Source organism: Gopherus flavomarginatus, chromosome 5 (genome assembly GCF_025201925.1).
Source record: "Gopherus flavomarginatus isolate rGopFla2 chromosome 5, rGopFla2.mat.asm, whole genome shotgun sequence".
NCBI lineage: Eukaryota > Metazoa > Chordata > Testudines > Testudinidae > Gopherus > Gopherus flavomarginatus.
The window spans coordinates 62,627,239-62,649,574 of record NC_066621.1 but is presented as its reverse complement, the minus strand read 5'-3'; the positions used below and the strand labels follow the sequence as shown (position 1 = coordinate 62,649,574).

The 22,336-nt window shown below is 38.5% G+C and overlaps 1 protein-coding gene across 9 annotated transcripts in view; it reads right to left on the bottom strand.

Annotated features, from left to right (window-relative positions):
* The window catches only part of MICAL2 (microtubule associated monooxygenase, calponin and LIM domain containing 2), a 120,307-nt gene that overhangs the window by 58,814 nt on the left and 39,157 nt on the right, over nucleotides 1-22,336 (bottom strand). For all 9 annotated transcript variants that reach the window (XM_050955026.1, XM_050955032.1, XM_050955033.1 and 6 more), the window contains exon 3: nucleotides 1,415-1,622. In XM_050955026.1, the coding sequence (XP_050810983.1) occupies nucleotides 1,415-1,622 (208 nt within the window). The remainder of the gene's footprint in view (nucleotides 1-1,414; nucleotides 1,623-22,336) is intronic.

Here is a 22,336-nt window from a genome sequence, read left to right as displayed (position 1 = left end):
AGAAAATCTGTTTGTATCTTAGAGCTTGGCTGTAGACAGTGGATCGTGCCATGTGGTCTGGATGAAAGCTGGAGGCATGAAGATAAGTATAGCAGTCAGTAAGTTTCCAATATAGGGTAGCGTTTATGTGACCATCATTTATTAGCACTGTAGCATCCAGGAAGTGGATCTCTTGTGTGGCTTGATCCAGGCTGAGATTGATGATGGGATGGAAATTGTTGGGATCATGATGGAATTCCTCAGGGGCTTCTTTTCCATGGGTCCAGATGATGAAGAGGTCATCAATGTAGCACAAGTAGAGTAGGAGCGTTAGGGGATGAGAGCTCAGGAAACGTTCTAAGTCAGCCATAAAAATGTTGGCATACTGTGGAGCCATTCGGGTACTCATAGCAGTGCCCTAACTTGAAGGTATACATTGTCCCCAAATGTGAAATATTGCGGGTGAGGACAAAGTCAAAGTTCAGCCACCAGGTCTGCCTACTTGTTCAGGACGCTTATCAGTGTAAAAGTATGTCCTGTATCCTTATATTTGGATATTACAGATGAAATCCTGTCCCACATAAGTAAGTGACAAAACTCCCATTGACTTCTCTGGGGCCAGGCTTTCAACCTTCATATATAAGGACATTTGTTTATCAACCCACTATTTAATTCATATCAGTCAACAAATATACATCGAAATTACATCTAGTTACATTGTGATGAATACACATTCAAATAAAAACAGATAGCCACACAATCAGATGTCACTCTCCTCCATCCCATCTGCTTTTTAAGAAAAAGCAGATAGCATCCCTCCACCCCCACCCAAGATGATCAAAACTCATTTCCATGGTTTTTGTTAAGATATTTGGTTTACTATTTTTGGTACCATTTTCTCTATAAGTTCTCCTCCTCAATAATATCTGCAAACACTCCTACAGTCAAGATGCTGTCCAAGAGGTTTGTTTTTGTCCGAGTTAAGTTAAAATCCCTTTTGGATAGGCATCATCCCCTTTTCAGTATTTTGTAAGGCATGTAGTACAATTAAGGCACTAGATATAAAGCAGCAGTGTCATTCATACAACTGTAAAACCTTTTATTTTTAGAGTACACTTTTAAAGCCAGCTTAAAATGAAGTCTGTCAAACTGGTTCTGGACACCAATTTAAAAAAACATCCACACGAGGTTTCTCTTAAAGATGAGCAGCGTAGGTTATCGTTCAAATAAGATTATGCAATTTTGGCAAATCAGAAGCACTTGACTTTTGGGATTTTTCTGTGTGTGTATATTCAGGATGTATCATTACTATCTTGGTAAAGAAACACTACACAGCAAGTCCAGAAAAGATCTCTATTAATATTTCTGAGATAAGTCTTCTGCATAGCAAGCATTCAACAAAATTGTACATTTGCATGTAGTCACTGGTACTTACTGATATGGTCAATAGATCCTCCACAGAATTTTCCATAAAATTTTTTCGCTCCCAAACCCCGGAGGTCATGGATTGTAAAAGGCCAGAGATGCAGCACATTGTTTCTTGAGAAAGTGTCCCGCTTCTCCACAACTACAACCTTGGCTCCCAGAAAGGCAAGTTCTATGGCAGTCCGCAAACCACATGGACCACCTCCAACAATCAAACACTGAGGGAGGAAAGAAGAAGTTTGTTCATGCAAATGGAAGTCAATATAAAATTGCCAAGACATCTCAAGGGTGTAAACTGTCAACTGAAGTAATGCTACTGTATCAAGAGCTGATCATATACCTCCATAAATATTCAAGTACACTATTGACAAAATGAAGCAGTCACATTCATCAAATATTTTACTTAATGGAAGGTGTTCAACTATTTATAGAATTTGGCAAATGTCTCATACGAAGATATCAAAGTAAGTACCCACTGCAAAACTGAAAATATAGTAAAAATTATTCAGAATGATTTCATCCAGCTCTAAGTAGATGTAAATAAATTTTAAGGATAACACAGTTATTTCAAAATTACTTGCAGTAGACAACAGGAAAGACTTGGAAATGAAGAATAAACGGTTTCAAGGCAGATTAAAAAAAAAAAAAAGAGGCACATCAACATGCTATTGCAATCTTCTATAGCACAGTCAGTGTTCTGAATTCCATGGATGAGATCATAAGCTGGTGTAAATCAACATAGCTCCAGTGACGTCATTAGACCTACCCTGATTTACAGTACTTGTGAACTGGGCCTGTTCTACTTTGTTTTAAGACTGACCAACATATTCAAAAATGGGATTTTAAAATTAGGCTCTTATGTCCACATTTAGGACCTAAGGGTGGGATTTTCAAAGTGCCTAAGCACAAATCTCATCTATATATGTTTTGGCCTGCAGCTTTGTTTCTACAAGCCAGAAAGCTGTGATTTCTGGAAAACTACACGTGCATCAGACGCTTACATTTTCTGACTTGGTTACCAGAAATTGTTTGATTAGAAACAGCCCTTCTTGATATATATAACTTCAAATTATTAGAGAAGCAAAACAGTTCAAGTAACAAATGAAGCCTGCTGACCGCTGAGGTGTACATGACCTAATTCAGAGAGTTCTGACTATGAGGTAGATGTTGTCCTATGCTATAAGTACAACTGCATTATCTCACAATCAAAACATGCTCCTTTGGTTTTCTCACACATAGCCAGACAGTGATTACAGTTTCAAAAGCAAGGACTTTAAACCTAGTTGAATGTGTTTACAGAAAGTCTGGTTCTAATTACAATTCTTTTTCATAACAGTAGAGTTATTTATTTATTTTGGTCTGTCCATTTATTTTACAGTTTTACATTTCAGATTAAAATTATTTGGCACAGGCTTTAATGTAAACTAATGATGAGAAGAGCTACAATTATCTTTTTCAAAAGTAAAATATTCTAAAAATTCAATAATAGTGGAATTTCCACAGAATGAACAAGTACTGTAGATTTTAAAAAATAATGCTACAGATATTAAAGTATTAGTAATTAAAGCTAAATCAGATCCATCAACCATTTCCCAGGCTTGCTTACTCCTAAAATACATTTTTAGCTTGTACTTTCAGAGTAACATACCACATTGTATGCTAAATACTAAGAAAACATCAATGGATCTAATTATATAAAGGAAGAAAATCCAGCACAGATGTTGCCAGGATCAGAGAGTGGGATTACTGACAGAGGCTGGGTCAGTTCCTCTCTGAACATACTTGTTATGAGATTAACATGGGAACTCTGAGTTCTGACAAGTAAGTGAATGCATTTACAGCTATGCAGTTTTCCAGTAATGTTGAGCAAGCAGCTAGCAGCACTTTGCAAATACAGACCATACATGGATTGATCAGAATTTTTCTGGCGGACAATATTATATATAAATACATGCATTTTTTTTTAAGTAGTCTTTTGAGATTTAGTCATAGTGGCTGTTGCCAACTAATAAAACCCCACACTGACATTTCCTCATGGTGCTGTAGGAATGAATGTATTCAAATTTGAGAGAGAGAGAGAGAAAAAATGAGAATTCCTCCTCCTTCCCCCCTCCCCCACAAGATATCTTCCAACTTGCATGGGGGCACTGTGAAAAGTAATTGTATTTTTGCCACCATCCATGGTTACCATCTATAAACATAGATATTTGCATGTCTTAGAGAGTTATTTGCTCTTTGGTTTATCAGGAGAGCTTTTCCAGTGATGTATAGCTCACTCCTCCTGACAATGTATTATCCATTTTGGAAGCTTCTGGAGCCAAGAACAGCAAGAATCTATTGCAAAGATAATTTTTTACAGTGTTGAGGCTTCTACCTTAATTAAGTAGTGAAAGAGACAACACATGGAAAACACACTCTGTTTATATGCAAAAACCAAAACAGTACTGCAAACATTCTAGCAAGACCTGTGAAACCCTTAGCTCTATATTTTTTCTGCTAATAAACCAGACTTTTTGCTCATTATTGGTCATATTCAGAATGTTATGAATTTATTGCTGCTTTCACACAGTCAGGTGAAGCCATTTCTTCCATGGTGAGTAACTACTGCCTACAAACAAGTCTGGTGAAACTGACCTCTGAGTTGCAGTGACTAGCATTGTGGAAATCAAAGGAGTCTTAGCACATAGATGCTACTTATGGCTGAAAGGCTTTGTTCTGCTCCCATTCAAGCCAATGGGAAACACTCCCTTTACTTTTATGATCCAGAATCACTTTGCTCTTCAAAGGCCCTCTATCAGTGAGGGAAACCACAGTAATTGAAGATAACTTTGGAGAAGAATTATAGAATTGCAGAACTGGAAGGGACCTCCAGAAGCATCTAGTCCAGTCCCCTGCGCTCACAGCAGGACTAAGACTATGTCTACACTATACAGCTTTCAGCGACATGGCTATATCACAACAGCCGTGCCACTAAAAGTCTTGCAGCATAGCCACTATCTGTTGGAACTCCTGCCGACAGACAAAAACCAAAACGAACAAAAAAAACCCTTCCACACCCAATGAGCAGCTCTCCTGCTGACAAAGCGCTGTTCACACCGGCACTTGTTGCGGCAAAACTTTTGTCTTTCACGGACCAGGGTGGGAGGGGGAGGAAGGATTTAAAACCTCTGAAAGACAAAAGTTATGTCATTCAATTGCCAGTGTAGTTGTAGTATTAGCTAGATCATACCTATGGCTGACCGGTGTTTGTCTAACCTGCTCCTAAAAATCACCAATCATCTCCAAAATCTCCCTAGGCAATTTATTCCAGTGCTTAACCACCCTGACATTTCAGAAGTTTTTCCTAATGTCCAACCTAAACTGCCCTTGCTGCAATTTCAGCCCATTGCTTCTTGTCCTACCCTCAGAGGTTAACAACAACAATTTTTCTCCCTCCTCCTTGTAACAACCTTTTATGTACTTGAAAACTTATGTCCCCTCTGTCTTCTCCAGACTAAATAAACCCAATTTTCTCAAGCTTCCCTCATAAGTCATGTTGTTTAGATAGACCTTCAATTGTTTTTGTTGTTCTTCTCTGGACTTTCTCCAATTTGTCCACATCTTTCCTGAAATGTAGCACCCAGAACTGGACACCATACTCCTGTTGAGACTTAATCAGTGTGCAGTATAGAGCAGAAGAATTACTTCTTGTGTCTTGCTTACAACATTTCTGCTAATGAATCCCAGAATGATGTGTGCTTTCTTTGCAACAGTCTTATACTGTTGACTCATATTTAGCTTGTGATCCACTATGACTCCCAAATTGCCCATATTTCTCTTGCAAGCGGAGGAAGTGAGTGTATTTGGTTAAAAAAGCAAGGGGCCACATAGAGAACTAAAGAGTAGCAGTAAGATAATGGCTACACTTCAGTGAAGTCCACAACAAAGAATGAACACTGCATCCTTTTTCTCCTCTGGCTAAGGTGATACACTTTTTTATTGCTTACTTAGGGCCGTATATGGTGTTTAATAACGCAGATAAAAACAGTTCTTCTCTAAGGAATTTAGAGTCTAGAGGTATGATCCTGCAAACACTTACATGTGAGTAATTTCTCTCACTTAAGGAATTTAATTGAATTTCATGGGCTTAACAAGTGAGCATTTCTAGAATCAGGTCCTAAACTAAAATGAGAACAGAATAGAAGACAAGAATACAGAGAGGAAAAGTGAACAAGGAAGAGAATAATATGGTTATCTGTCACTTTGCAAGCTAACGTACAGGTCTTGAAAATGACAAAAGAATTTATTATTACAATTACACTACTTAAAAGTGTATTTTATAGGTATAAGAAGCTATAATTAAGACTTGCTTACAATTAGGGCTTTGTCTTTTATTAAAATAATTAATACTTTATATTCAGAACCTTTCATCCACAGATCTAAATGCACTATAAGTATTGTACAGATGGAGAAACTGAAGTACTGTGAGGCTAAACGACTTGATCAGAGCCAGAGAGCCTGTGGCATTGCCATGAATAGCATTCTGAGCTCCTGATTCACATTTGTCAGCTTTAACCACTAGGTCACACACCACACCCTAGGGAAAAAAGTGACAGTTGAAATTACAAAGATTCTTATGAAGACTGTAAATACCCATTAAACAGACAAATTTTAAACACCAAAGGCTAATACATCTTCATACAAAGACGACTGATCACCTTGTCTATAATGGGAATTACAGGGATCAAATCACATTTTGTTTGTGTTGTACAGTCAGGGTTGCTAAAGTAATTGATTTACCATAAACAGTTTATCTATAACCAGATTTACTAAAGTAATCATCAAGGTACCATTACTTTTCATAATAAATTTAATCCAATTACTTTCAATTACTTGTCCTGAACACGAATGACACCATTCTGGTTATCAGTACAGCAGGCCTTTCATTGCGAGATCTCATATTCATGACACAAAATCATCAATAAGAAGTGGATTTACTCAATTGATTTACTTTTTAAAGTAATTTTAACATTCCTAGTTATATACATCTTGCTGAAGCACTCTTTCATAAAAAGGTCACTTTAAACTGCAGTATGGTCTTAAATTTGTCATCAGGTCATTTTTTTCTTCTCATAAAATTTAACTATTCTCTGTAACAGTTATTTTATATTTTAAACGATATTAATAAAATCATGCACATCTTATAAATCATAGATGCTTCAGATATTAATGGAGCAAATACAGCGTTTTTATGGTACCTGTAGAGAGCTGACATTGCGGACATTGTTTCTGAAATACAAATCTGCTTCCATACAAATCTTACCCCAGACAGTAACATGCCAAGCTCTATTGCTGTTTAAAGTTGGAGAAAGCAGTGGGTACTGGCGTCAATAATGGTTTTGAACTGAAATTAATTTATATACATATATGAAAGCTTCGTTTCCCAATATGCCCTGTGTTTCTGTAGTTTAGTGAAGCCATAGTACTAAATTACCTTAAAAATGGGTCTCTCTCAAAGATAGTTAAACTATTGAGTTCTTGCCGATCAGGCATTTGAGAAATGTAGCACCTAGATAAACCCCTTTGCATGTTCCTGTACCATTGGTAGGATATAACTGGCATCAGTTTACTGAGCCAAATAAAAGCACAAGTTAACGCTGCAAAGACAGAATTATTTTGTGCCTCTCCTTTCTGGACATGGATTTTCAACAATCTGAGCAGATTCCTCCTGCTGGGAGGCAGGACTTGGGGAGAGGACAGATGGCAACAGGACTGGGCTCAAGTAACTGCCATGGAGGAGGCACACCAGGAACCCACAACACTTGTACCCTACCCTAGAAAAGCCTAACGTGGCTTAATGTACTGCAGATCTGCAGGTGAATAATTCCATCAGTCTGGGGGATGATGGGGTTAGGTTTTAAAGTATCAGAGATCTAACACAAAAAGGACACTATAATTATCAGCAAGTTAAAAGGAGAAAACTATCTGATCTGGGGACAAAAATCCTGTTTGCTCACTTTGATTACAGGAACAACAGAATTACTCATTTACCTTGCAAATATAGAACAACCACTCTTTACACTCCTGAACTGACGGAATCTACTCCTTGAAAATAGGGTAAAAAAAATTATCTCTCCATATTTAAAAATAAACAAAAAGTCTAACTCAGCATGTTAAGGATAATAATTTTCTTATTGTTATATTTTAAGTGCAATGCCATTCTCTTACCTAAGAGATCCAGGCACTATACAAAAGACTACTGGAATATATAAAAATATTTTAAATACAGCAAAAAAAAATACTGTTCTGCAACATTAAAACTGAAAATTAGAAAGGTTCCAATGATGGGGAAAAAAAAAAAACAAACAAAAGAACACACCACACCACAATGGAAATGAAAGATACATCGACTTTTTGGCAGGGGGAAGGAGTGGTAGGTTTCAGGCCCTGATCCAGCAATCAGATCAATCATAGCAGACCTTGGCTTGTGTGGTGGTGCTCCACCCAGGAACAAGAATCCACCCAGGGATCCTATTTGTGGGTCAGGACATTTCCATTTATACATAAAGAGGAGTAAGAGCTGAGAGAACATCAGTGCATCACCCATTTGTGACAAGTTAAATGAGAGGAACTCAACCCAGAAGAGGGATTCCTGCCTGCAAGACACAACCCTAAATCCAGCCACAAAAAACAATATTTCCAAACACGTATGTGCTCAAAAGGACTCCAGAAAAGGTTGTCTTCAGAAATGAAGTAATCTCCTTCATCAAACTCTGATTCTGAAAACAAAGTTTTGCCTACAGGAATGATTGTGCCATTAAGGAGGTGGAGCATTAGCCTCATGCACCCCACACCAGCTAAAAGTCATGTCTGTCTCATATGAAGACTATCACATACAGGGCCGGCTCCAGGGGTTTTGCCGCCCCAAGCTGCCAAAAACAAAAACACAACAACAACAAAGCCACAATCCTGATCTGCAGCAATTCAGCGGGAGGTCCTTCGTTCTGACCGGGAGTGAGGGACCCTTCGCTGAAATGCCATCGAATAGCTGGATGTGCCACTCCTCTCCGGAGTGGCTGCCCCAAGCACCTGCTTGCTAAGTTGGTGCCTGTAGCGTGCCCTGATCACATATGCATGCCATTGCACCCTTCTCCCTAAGGGAGATTTATCTTAGTTGATGGATCCATTGGCACTGCTCTTGGCCCATAACGATGCCCTTCCAACCTCACTGGGATGAGAAGTGGATGCCTGGTGGATACCCTCATGGAATGCAGGAAATAACGGAATCCCTAGTGCTTCGCCTTTGCTACTCCCCACCCCCACACCCCAAACACACACAGAACTAACCCTCTTCTTCAAACTGCAGTTAAGGACACTATTAGAGACTACACAGTGGGCCAGATCAATCATTGGCGTAACTCCACTGTCTGCAACAGAATCATAATCAGCATGAAACTGGGCCAATCTTTACATGCAATGTAACTAAACACGAGGCCATGAGTGATAACCATAACATATAATAAAACAATAATAAATTTTCTGTATCAGCAATGACCCTTTCCCTGGAACAGTTTCAAGGAAAAACAGCTGCATGAGCATCTAAAGCAGACAGCTAACAGAAGCTTTGATGGGAAATTCTCCTCAGCACCATTCTCCTTATTTTATCTCTATAAGTAAAAATTGAAGCATTTCTGGCAAGTACATGGGTGCTCTGTAGGAGATTCATGACAATTTCTGTCTGCTTTATTTGCCAGTTTCAATTTTAGCACATAAGCTCATTGTCAGTCATAGGATGTAAAAGTGCAGTCAGATGGGAAATGTGCCCCTGATTCAACAGACTAGAATAACCAATATAGATTAAATTGTATCATGTGACAGAAAATGGTAATATCCAATTTTCAAAGAGCTAGAATCTTACATGCAATTTCAGTCAAAATAAGATACCCACACTCAAAACGTTCCTGAGCAAAAAACAAGCTAATAAGTGTGACAAGAACTAGCAATATGTAATAATAATATACAATATTATGATTCGAGCCCTGGCTAGCCTATGGCCCCAGTCTAACAATCATTTAACATGCATAGCCCTATTGGATTTAATGGAACTACATATGTGCTTAAGTGTTCTGCTAGATCAGGGCCTACACATGAGGGAGACTTGGCTCCCCGTGAACCACCATGTCAGCAGATGTCAGTTGAGGAGCGGTCATCAAGAGTCCCTAGGGCTACACACCAGAGTAACGGAAGGCAGAGCATCTTTGTGGACAGCCCTTGACTCTGTAATTCACTCTCTCACTGAGCATGGTGCTCTATCCTGGTAGGGCCTTACAACCACCCTTAGGTGAGAGTACCTTGCTACATAAGAAGTCCCATTAAAAGGTGACAAAATAAGACACTGAGCCAAGGTCTACCCTACAAAAACTTGCCAGTATAACTATGTCGCTCAGAGGTGTGGAAAAGCCACATGTCTGAGCGATGCAGTTATATCAACCGAACTCCCAGTATAGACAGTGCTATGTAGACGGGAGGGTTTCTCCCATCAACATGGCTACTGCCTCTCGGGGATGGGGGAGTACCTACACTGACAGGAGAAGCTCTGCCGTCGGTGTAGATAGCGTCTCCACTAAGTGCTATTGTGGCTGCAGCTCTGTAAGCGTAGACAAGCCTTTAGGCTTTTGTTTGATGGAGGTGGCAGTAAGTTTAGGAAGGGCATGATGCCATGTTGTGGAAGGTTAATATTAAAAAGAATCACTGCCAACCTGAAATCTAGTAAAGATTAACAGATGTTTCAGATACTAGATCTGCCTCCAAATGCCCCTGACAATTTTTGTGGGTTTATAGATGTTCTTTTGAAATATGTTCCCTCTCCCCCCTTCCCTCTCTAATGTTGCTGACCCATACAGACATGGGAGGAAGCTGACCAATGACTATATAAAGATTCCAGAGAAACTGACTGTACATGAAGGAAAAGAAAGTTGTTTATTTCCTGTTACAGGAATAAGTGTCATACGTGTTCCTTATAACCACAATAGATTAAAAACAAATCTCAGAGAAAAAAAGAAATGTGAATTTTCAGTTAACTGTCTCTTTAATGAGACATGATCCAATCTTACGAAAAGACTTGTGTGTGCTTAAATTGACACACTGAGAGTCATTCCATACATTATTCCACTTCATATTGTCTCAAATGTTTGTAAACTTACTTACAGCTTGTTGGATGTGCATTTTTAAAATCAAGGAGTACAGAAATAAGATGCTGGTGAAGTTTAACGACAGAAGAGGTAAGTATGTAAGCTTATGAATCTCTAATCACTATATGTGGCAAAAGACACTCAGATTTGAATAATTTTTTACAGACTTCCAATTATGTGAAGTTGTGTGCTGTGTTGTCATGTGGGCAACTGACCACAGGAGAGTAGCGTGTTGTCACCAAAACAGACTTTTGCTTATGACCGGAGCAGCATTTGACTATACATCTCCAAGGATAAAAGGCTAATGAACCAGCCAACTTTGCTAATTTCTGACTTCCAAGTTCTTGGAGATAGATGACAAAGATACAGAAACTCTCATATTGGCATTTAAAAAGGCATGTGCCGAGGATTTAAAGTTTACAAATTTGGCCTAATTCCAAATTTGGCATTCCTTCAGCTGTTGTGTTGCAACAAATTTGCAAATCCTTCAGCTGTTGTATGCACAGCTGAACTTTCCAGCTACTTGCCAGTGGAATCCATACAAGAATCTATAGAGTGCTTATGCGAAAATAATTTCTTAACAAAGAGCCCTTATCTTTATTGTGTCTTTTTTTTTGGCACACATGGTCAGAGGTGAAACACGTGCATTAATGCATTGAATCAGTTGGCCCTTTTTTAATCAGGATTTTCTAAGTGAGTGGACAGAGATTCTTAAATCAGGGCATTGTTGTTCTAGTTGGAAAAATGCAGACACTTTTTTAAAAAATGAAAAGTAATTCCAAATATCCCTATATTTATGTCTCTCGGATTTATGTATTGGCATTAGGCTCGCATAGAAGGGTTTGTCATACAACTCAAAATTAAAAAAAAACACCACCACATCATATGCAAGAGATCCAGAATTTATGCTCCATTATACAAGAAGTGTGTGTTTCTGGTTACACACTGAAACATTCGATTTATAGGGATTTTGAGATACACTGAGTATCTTCATTTTTAAAACTGGAGAACTGAACCATGCCAAGCTATTTAATTTACTTTGGATTTTAGCTTTTTAGTATAATACAGCTCTCCCATTAGCATTTTGTCATATTTAAATTCTGTCAGCTTCCAAAGAGCTTTAAGAGTTTTTAGCTTACAAAAAAAATTATTGTATATTGGCAATTGGTAGACATCACACAGAATATACACAAGTGTCTCTAAAAACTTTAAATTCTTCGTTGTCACACTTGTGAGCCAAAAATGGCTGAAAAGGTAGAAAGCTAAACCCCTAGGGAAGAGAGAGTGCCTCACCCATTTCAAGTGTAACCTGTTTGTCTGTCTATTTATCTATAGTACCACAGTATCTGAGCATCTCACAATTGTTGAGTATTGATCCTCCCAACATCCCTGGGAGATACAAGTGCTGTAGTCTCTCCCTGACCCCAGCCTGCCCAAATACCTACACACACAGATGGGGAACTGAGGCACAGAGAAGCTAAAATACTTACTCAAGATCACAGAGGAATTACATGGCAGAGTATGGACTTGAACCCAAGTCTCCTAAGTCCTAATGCGGGTGCCCTAACCACTTGACCACACTTCAGATATAGACAGGAGCACCAAATGTGGATTATGTCAACCTCATTAAAGTCAATGGGACTAGTTACATGAGAAAGTTTACTGTGTGATTACAGACAAGGTTAATAGGTCCTGAAGGAAGTCAGTTCTGGCTTGAGGAATGGAAGTCACACTGCCTCCTTAAATGAAAGTGGTGGGGGGTGGAGGGAGGAGAATATGGGGTTAAAGGCACCTCTGGCAAACTGGTCAACAGACAGTTTTTTTCAAGGAGGGGAGGAGGAGGAGGACTTCGTAATATACAGTAAGAATATTACTATTGTACACAGCCATAATAATCTGTTTGCAGAGACAGCATATTACACTGTACCAATGCTTGCTTATCTGGGTGTCCTTAGAGTCTTGTAATGAAAATAATGCCATAAGTCTTTTAATTGTATCAGTATAGCTAGGAACATACTGTACAATCAACATTTCCAAGAAGAGAAACAGTATTCTTGTTTTAGATATTTAAAATAAATCTAGTAACTATATACTGCTGATGCATGCTGAAGAGAAGGTTAAAATGAAGCTCCCTGGGCTAACACTTTACACAGAGCACAGCAGATGCAGCAACTCCACTCAGTGTTAGCAGGTAAAGTATATATATTTAAAACAAGAAGTTTACACAGTTTAAAAAAAAACCACACATGGTATGTTTTTAAGTCAAGTCGAGTCACTTTCTCAGGATATTTCACAAAATAGTTTAATTTGCAGTTTTTATTAAACATTGGTTATTCTATTAAAGGCAAATTCTAAGAGATATGATTCTTTAGAAGCTAACCTATGATGCCTGAGCTCATGCAGTAACAAACAAACAATCACCTTTCGAAGTGGAATGCAGGTTTGTAAAGGAGCAGACCATTTCCTCTCATCAAGTCTAATCATAAGCACAGCAACTGTATAACAAGTGGCAGTTATAGTTACATGTGGGAGGTAATACCTCATAAGTAATAACTCTAGGTTCCTGAGGTCATTTCCCTTCCAATCCACCTCTCCCATATTTCAAAAGAACAACAACAAAAATGACTCTGATCAAGGATGTATTTTGCTCTTCAGTATCATCATTAACTCCCATCTTAACTAGCAGTGTTGAAGGTCACTCCCTATAGTGGGAAGTTGAGCTTTTCCAAGGCAATCTCACACTTGAACATTCAAGATCATTGATATCTAAATAAAAAATTTAGATCTTGAATTTTGCGATTCTAGATACAATGTACAGATTGGCTGCTCAGCACTGTTAGTGCCATTGTTTTCTAGTGTCAACAGGCAGAGAAACTCAGAACAGTTATAAATTCTAACCAGAATTAGAGCATGTACCTTTACTCTAACAATTATTGGGAATGTTTCCAATAGTACAGTGTGTTAACATAACACTCCCTCACAGGGCCATCATACTAGTCTGGTGACAGCCTAACACACTGTAGGGAATCGGAGTTCAGGGACCTCAGTCGTCCTGGACAAAAAAGAGTTTCAGAAATATTAACAGGCTGAGAGGTCAAGGGGCAGCTAGTGCCTTTGTTGCTAGAAGGAAGGCCTTTGGAAAAGGAAAGAAAAAATTAAGTGTGCATGTATGAGGCAGGGAGAATTCAGAGGAAGTAGTGTTCAGCAGTGAACAGAAGAACACAAGTTATATGAAGCACCAATTTATGTCAGTGCACAAGAAACATGACTTTTCTATATATATTATATATATATATATATGTTTATATGTATGTGGCTTTGTAATTGTAACTCTGTTTTCACATTCCAAATACATGCAATTCTGATACAAAGATCAACGCTTGTGATTGTTCTGTCACCGTGATCTCTATATCCAGACTGACAAACAATGAACTTCCTAAATCGGATAAATTCACAGAAGCAAAATGTGGGCATTGTGAGCACAGAGCAAGTTCTATGAGACATGTGCCAAGGCAGGTCAGTCAGGTTATAATTGAGTAAGACTGGCACTCCTACGAGTTGTGCCATTCTTTACGTGCGTGCAAATACCTCGTAATGTCACACCTTAAATCTGAAATTACTTCCAGTTTTCTTCTTACAACTGAAGACTCACTAATGGGCATAAATTATTAAATTATTTGGGAGTAGACAATGCTTTGCAGGACACTGAACTGACATCCCTTGCAACATTTCTTTGATCTGGATTGTGAATTGCACCAAGGATTGTCTCTCATCTAAACTGCACAGTTTGTTAGCGATGATAATGTGTAAAGGTTGGGAGGAAGGGGCAAACAACAGAGGGCCAATGGTTACACCAGTGAAACATTAAGAGAAGCATGTATTGCAGCACAAGCTTTTTTTAATACTTCTTATTTATTTAAATGCGGTAGTGCAAATTAGTGATGGAAGTGCAGGCAAAGCCACCTGCATCCAATAGCTAGCATTTTTGGTTCATGTACCTGAATAATCGTTACGAGCAGCATCCACTAAAAGTGAAATCTATTGTATGTAAAAAAGGAAACCATCTGATAGGAGAAGATGTTTACAAGGGACATGACAGTTCAATGGAATGGATTCAGAAGCTCTTACCTCTAACAGTATGTCTACACTGCAGTTAAACACTCCTGACTGACCTGTGTCAGCTGACTCAGGCTCTCAAGGCTCAGGCTGCAAGGCTGTAAAGTTGCAGTGTAAACGTTTGGGCTCAGGCAGAGCCCAGGCTCTGGGATCCTCCCCACCACATAGTGTGCCAAAGTTCAGGCTCCAACACAAGCATCTATACCAGGGGTCGGCAACCTTTGGCGCAGAGCCCATCAGGCTGCAAGATATTTTATTTATATTGACCGTCTGCAGGCTCGGTCCCCCACAGCTCCCGGTGGCCGCAGTTCACAGCAGCCCACCACTTCCTGCAGCTCCTGGCCAGGAATGGCGAACCGCGGTCAATGGGAGCTGTGGAGGCTGTGCCTGTGGATGGTCAATGTAAACAAAATGTGTCGCGACCCGCCTTCGGATTACCTGATGGGCCACGTGCCAAAAGTTGCCGACCCCTGGTTTAATTGTAGTGTAGACATACCCTAAGCGTTTAATTGCAGTGTAGACATACCTTAAGGGGCCAATGTGAATACAGGCCAGGCTGAAAGTCCGTATCACCTGAAAGGCATTTAGTGGCCTTGTTTCAACTTTCATTATTCAAGTGTCCACCATCATCACTACTACTGACAACAATGTTGGCTGTCTCAGAGCGTGTTCAAGGACAGAATAGACAATGTAAATGGACTGAATTAATCTTCCATTTCTAGACAGTGTCCCTCCAGCTTGAACATAAGGACACTTGTAGAGTAGTTGAGGGAGGTGGCACTCCTGCTGCACCTTCTTCTGTAGAAAGGAGACATCTAAAAGTTGGATTGAAAATGGATGAAGTTCCCCAACCAGCACACAGTTTTTAAAGCAGAATTACAAATTCTGAATACAGTTAACTTATCAGGAAAACTCTTAGGTGGCAGTGCTGGTGTTCATGGTATCTTTTACATGCGCACACGCACACACACCCCTACCTTGTAAGCAGAAAAAACCTACTACAACAAATGAATTTTTTGTAAAAAAAATGTTTCCCAATTCTTAATTACTCATAAGCAGTAAGAAGAAGAAACAGTAAGTTTCTATAGTACAGATCTTTTACTCAGTAAAAGGCTGCAATCATCCTCTCCCATCCGCCCCCGACTCCTAAATGGTTCATCAGTCGTGAAAATCAGAGGTCCAGAGCACTTATTGATTTCCACATATAATTGTCATAGGCTGTAAAATCACCTCAGATAATCTGTGAAAAATGAGAGTAAGGTATTCCTCTTCAGATACCTGAAGGTGATGCAAAGTTCGCCCTTCCATTTGCCATAATTTAAAAAACAACAAAAAAAACCCCACACCTCATCAGAAGTCCTGCCAGTACAGAAACATTCTGGTGCCAATAGACTACTTGCCAGTTCAGAGACAGAGCTGAAACTGCAGTGTTGCGAGCCATTGGAAACATAGGCTTTAGGTTATGTTTCCTGTCTACAGCACTTCTCGTTTTGAAGATCTGTTCAGAAATACAGCTTGCACCAACTGTAACATCCCAGAGATAATAAAGGGAGGTCAAGGGGAAAAAAAAAATCAATAGCAAACCTTTTTACATAAACTCTGTCTCACCAAGACCAGAAGGAACCACCAGATCTTCTAGTCTAACCTCTGCTATATCACAGGCCACAAATACAAATACAATCAGCACCCATTCACTAAACCCAATCAGGGCTTTGGAGCGGAACCTGGACCTGGGGTGCGGACCAGTAGGTGTTTGCCCAGAGCTAGAGCGTAGCAATTCAAAAATCTGATTGCTCCAAATCCCTGAACCCAATAAACTGAAATTCATAGATTCACAGACTCTAGGACTGGAAGGGACCTCGAGAAGTCATCAAGTCCAGTTCCCTGCCCTCATGGCAGGACCAAATACTGTCTAGACCATCTCTGAAAGACATTTATCTAACCTACTCTTAAATATCTCCAGAGATGGAGATTCCACAACCTCCCTAGGCAATTTATTACAGTGTTTAATCACCCTGACAGTTAGGAACTAATGTCCAACCTAAACTGCCCTTGCTGCAGTTTAAGCCCATTGCTTCTTGTTCTATCCTTAGAGGATAAGATGAACGAGTGTTCTCCCACCTCCTTATGACACCCTTTTAGATACCTGAAAACTGCTATCATGTCCCCTCTCAGTCTTCTCTTTTCCAAACTAAACAAACCCAATTCTTTCAGCCTTCCTTCATAGGTCATGTTCTCTAGACCTTTAATCATTCTTGTTGTTCTTCTCTGGACCCTCTCCAATTTCTCCACATCTTTCTTGAAATGCAGTGCCCAGAACTGGATACAATACTCCAGTTGAGGCCTGACCAGCACAGAGTAGAGTGGAAGAATGACTTCTCGTGTCTTGCTCACAAGACACCTGTTAATGCATCCCAGAATCACATTTGCTTTTTTTGCAACAGCATCACACTGTTGACTCATATTTAGCTTGTGGTCTACTATAACCCCTAGATCCCTTTCTGCCGTACTCCTTCCTGAGTACCAAAGTATTGCGAGTTCACAGAAGACTAGACCATTGTGTGTCAGAAGCTGAGGTGCACCAGTGCCTGTGGCCTCCCGCAATGCCAGGGAAACATGGTCTTACCTTTTAACACAAATAGTTTAGAAAACAATTATTTACAGGAGCTGTTACCTTGGTCACAAAATCAGAAGAAAATAAGCGTCAAACGTATTGACCTCTGAAGAAAAGGGTTTGTTAGGTTTTTTTTAAAAACACTAAAAGCCCACTGCTAATTACAAGAGAGCTAAAGCCGTTTATTACAGTGCTTCACCATGCATCCTCCTACTACTCGTTCAGCCAGAACAAGGGTAACCACAAAGCAGAAAGCCATTTAATGAAAATAAACCCACACATGGAGAATGATGTTGCAAAAACATCTGGGAGGATCGATCCTTTTGGGGAACTCAGCTCTAATAACTAGTTATTCTTCCTTATTTAATTTTGTGTCAAAAAAAAAAAAAAGATGTTTGGCAAGTTGGTTTTGATGGTTTGCTTTTAAATAGTCTCCATTTGAAATGGACTCAGCTGTAAACAAATTGGATATGGGTTTGTATAATTGTTAAACCTAAATATGACGTTAAAAACGTCATCCTCATCAATATTTTATTGAGACAATAAAGCATGAGCATGAGACTTCTGCACACAAAAGACGTAGTTAAAATAGAGTAAATTAAACTGGATTATTATTCATTGTTTCTATTAAGGCTTTTCTTCAACCACAAAAAAACACAAGATTTTACATTACAGATTAAGAACATAAAACCCTACATAACACATCTGAATGCCAGGGAGTTGGGCCCAGAAATTGATTAATTAAAATTTAAAATTAATTATAATGGGAAAACATGACAATATGGAGTTACCATAAATAATCCTGACCCACTATAACTCTGCTCATATATTCCCGCCATCTTGTGGGACTTTTGATTTATATAAAGTTTATATCATAGCTAGTGACATGTCAAAATCAGGTTAATTTGCTAGTTTGGCCAGGAACCTTGATACTTATGTACACCATGTATTTTGGTGTTTGGAGAATATGCAAACATATTAATATATACCAGTCTCCCACTCTAGAGCCAAGTCTTCTATCACTCTCTGCATCGGAACCTTGATACTTATGTACACCATGTATTTTGGTGTTTGGAGAATATGCAAACATGTTAATATATACCAGTCTCCCACTCTAGAGCCAAGTCTTCTATCACTCTCTGCATCGGAAGTGTATAGAATAAAGGCTTTAAAGTGTTGTGGGACAGGGAGACAACTATCATTTCCCCCAACTTTCAGACTATTCACTGCATTAAACACACACACACACACACACACACACACACGCTCACTCTAGTGAGTTCTTTGCCTATGTCACAACTCTGACTATAGGTATTAAAATTGTTTGAAAAAAATAATCAAGGTTTTGCGTCTGACAAAAAAAGTGACAAAACGTATCCATGTGCTACAGTGCCTCTTGTATATACAGAAAAGCTACAGAATTTGTGTCTTAATAAACTTTGACACAAAAACATATCATGCTTTTTCTTGATAAAATACATGTTTCTCAAAACAGCAAAATAACATGCCCTATGTTATGTCAACAGAAAAAAAACCTGGCTGGTTCTCAAACCAGGCATGGGAACTTAAATAAGAGAGGCACCTGTTCTACAGAAGACAGGAAACTGCCTTATATCTGGAACCTATTCTGTTCTCAGCCAAATGTATAATCCATTCTTTTTACCAAAATTATGTATTTCCTCACTTATCTGTACAAAAATAAAAATAAAAAAAAGAAGCTTGTAATGTAACTAACAATAAAGCTGTATCAGAGCTCAGTTTGTCTCTCTCTCTCTTCCCTAGACAGAAACAAAGATCTGACCCAAAACCATCAACAAAGGAAAGCAATTGTCTGGCAGGCCTGTACTCCTGAGGCTGCATTGGAGAACTGTTTCCTTTGGTTTGGCACACATTAGGAACACCACCCTGTAATTTGGATGGATATCTGTCTTTACTATTTTCACACAGTTATAAATCCAAACCACCAAAATGTCATAATAAAGCAATGTATCTCACTGTAATCTCTTGACGATCGAGTCAAATTTAACTAAACCATGTGACAGCAACAATATCTGGGATTTGTGTAAAAGCAAGCTGAGTGTAGACACTGGTTCAGTGAAAATCGCTACAGTAAAAAGAATACCTTGGAAAACAGTGAAACAGGAGAAGTTACTTTCTGTAGATTAAGACACAAAAACAAGGGACACAGATGTAAAGCTGCCGCTATCTTGTCAACCAAAACTTAAGACTTCCAAACATCTAGAAAAGTTTACAGAAATATTAGTCAGGCATTCTGATTAGGTTCTCCTGGCCGGAGATTAATGTTTCTCATGAATGATGAAAAATGGAAAGTGGGTGCCTGACAAAACATCTGTAGTATAATGTATACAAGTTCTAATAAAAATAAAGTGATTTCATTATCAAAACAAATACCAAAACTTTGCCTTTGGTGATGTAATTTAGCCTACTTTGAAAACAGAGTGATTCAGAAAGTCAGATACTTAGCAGATATTCTCTCAAAACAAAACCATGTCCTTTAATCACCATGACTCTCTTCAGAGACAAATAGTCTGAACCCGTCATCAACAATTAAAGGGCTCTGCTGTAACATGTTGTCCCTATCCATGCATTTTCTCCTTTTCCCCAGTAGCTCTTCCGTACGATTTCATAGATAATCCCACAGCCTTCCCTGAACTCAAAGCATTCTATACATTTTATTTATATAGATTTTAAAAAGAATTAAAAGAGGACTCTCTCCAAGGCTCTAGGCACCCATGCCATAAATTACAAAAATAAAAGTAACCTGGGCACCAAACTAAGTGATGTGATTTTTCAAGCACACTAAACACTCACAGCTGTCATTTAAATCAGTAGATTATGTTGGTAGTAAGTACCACCAGCAGCTTCACAACTTCAGGACCAGAAGTTCAGCCTAAATTGAAGGGCTAAAGAGACAAGTAGTTTTTGCCCTCTTTTGTTTAAATAAAGAATTTGATATCAGAATGTATTTTTGTGCACACAGGTTCCTCATCAGAACTTCCTCTAATTATAGTATTTAATTCCTATTATGACATTTCATGACCTGTTGATGAATATACAGAGACAACCTGCTTGCTACAAGATACCACATAGAGTTGTCTTTAGTAAAACAGTAATTTGATGCAGTTTTGCACACCTTTTATACCATCTGTATCTTCTGAGGTATAAAGGACAATGATTAGTGGAATTTCCTAATTGTGGCTTCCAGTGTTGCAAAACCGGTTTTAGAATTTATGGTAACACTTCACATCAGATGGAGTTTAATGCGATGTAACATGGAATCACAAATCTTTTCATGATGACATCTGCCGTACATTAAACCCAAAAGTAGTAATGGTGATTTAAACAACCAAAAACAAAAAAATGTGTCACAAAAAGAAAAAATACCCAAGGGATTAGATAGATAATTCATTAATTTAATGTTACTAAACATATGAATGCCATTTTAGTCAAATATAAAAAAATACAATGGTCAGCTAGTGTAATCCTAGTAGAGATATAAGTGCTATTTTAGATAAAATAGATGGGATTTTCATTATAAAGCTTGATTATTAAAAACTTTAAAATCTCAGCCATTTCAAACCCGCTTTTCAAGAGGTTAACCTTTATTTTGGCTAAAGTGAGCCAGTCACTCAAGTTCTAATTAAGAGCAAAATTAGAAGATTTTAAATCTTCCATCTGTAAAATATTTCAGAATGTTCACTAAAGTAAATAGAATGCAGAGTGAGGTGTCTCTGGAAGCATTAGGTGGATCACAAATGACAGTGCTTTTTGGGGGGGGAGGGGAAGGTAAATCTGCCAGCGTTTCAGTTAAAACATATTGGAGGATTGGTTTAATTATGAAACAAACTTTTGTTCAGCACCTTCAAGAAAACAGAACCTCCAGAAAACAAATATATTGTCCACTGTGTACTTAAAATGCTTCAACTTTCTGCGTGCAAGTCACAAGTTTTTGTCCACACTAAAGACCAATGAGAATGGCAGATATTTTGTACATAGCTAAAATGCAAGACTGCCATTATGGGTCACTTGCCCAGTTTAGTGTCTTTGGTCCACACTACACGGTAGCACACAGCATGGGTTGGCAATAAATCTGCCATTCTCAATTCCGTGTTAAAAACAGATTTGTGAGATCTACGGTGCATTGAGTAGATGTTTTTTTAGAGATGAAAAAAAAAAATTCACTCATGTAGATGAGGTAAAGTGTTATTCAATGGCATACACTGTGAAAAGGAAGAAACAATGGCTTGGCAGATAAAATTGTCCTATTTTATAATTAATGAATATTATGAAGAGAGCTTGGTGTTGGTATTCTGGTTAAGTCACAAGCTATTCCAGCTTGACTCAATTTGTGAGATCAGACCCTTTCAACTGATTCATATCCTGGCCCTATTAATAATCCTGCACACATGCACAATGTTCTGCATATATCAAATTTGAAGTCATGCTGTAATAATAAGTGGAGTGATTATTGCACCTACTTAACCAAAATAACTGAAAAGTGTAGTAATTCACTTGTTTCTATACTTTTTACACCACCAGCAGCAACAACTTCCACACATTGATAGCATATTAAATTACACAGTTTCTATACAAAAGGAATATGCAAACCTAGGAAAAAGTAGTCATTAACCCAAGGAAATGGTTCAAAACAGTTTAATTTTCTACTGTAAATAGTTAATTAGAAGATGTGAAATAAGCTCTGGCAGCTAGTTCTGATATGTAGGCAGCACTGTTCTCTGTAATGAAATTTTTAGTAGTAATAGTTTGCTTTTTTAAGTATCCCTTATGTTTTAAGCAGTCAGATAATGCTAATGCAACTGACTGGGAAGATATGTTTGTGTCAGTTTATGAGTTCCATTTTGGCTTTCTGAACACCATGTTGTATGTCAACCTTCATTTTTAATGAACACTTTAGTGAAGCTTTGAGCATTTATTTGGTAGCAGGAACTTGGCACCTAGTACAGATACTATGGGCATGTCTACACTGCAGTTCAGCTGGAGATGTGAATAA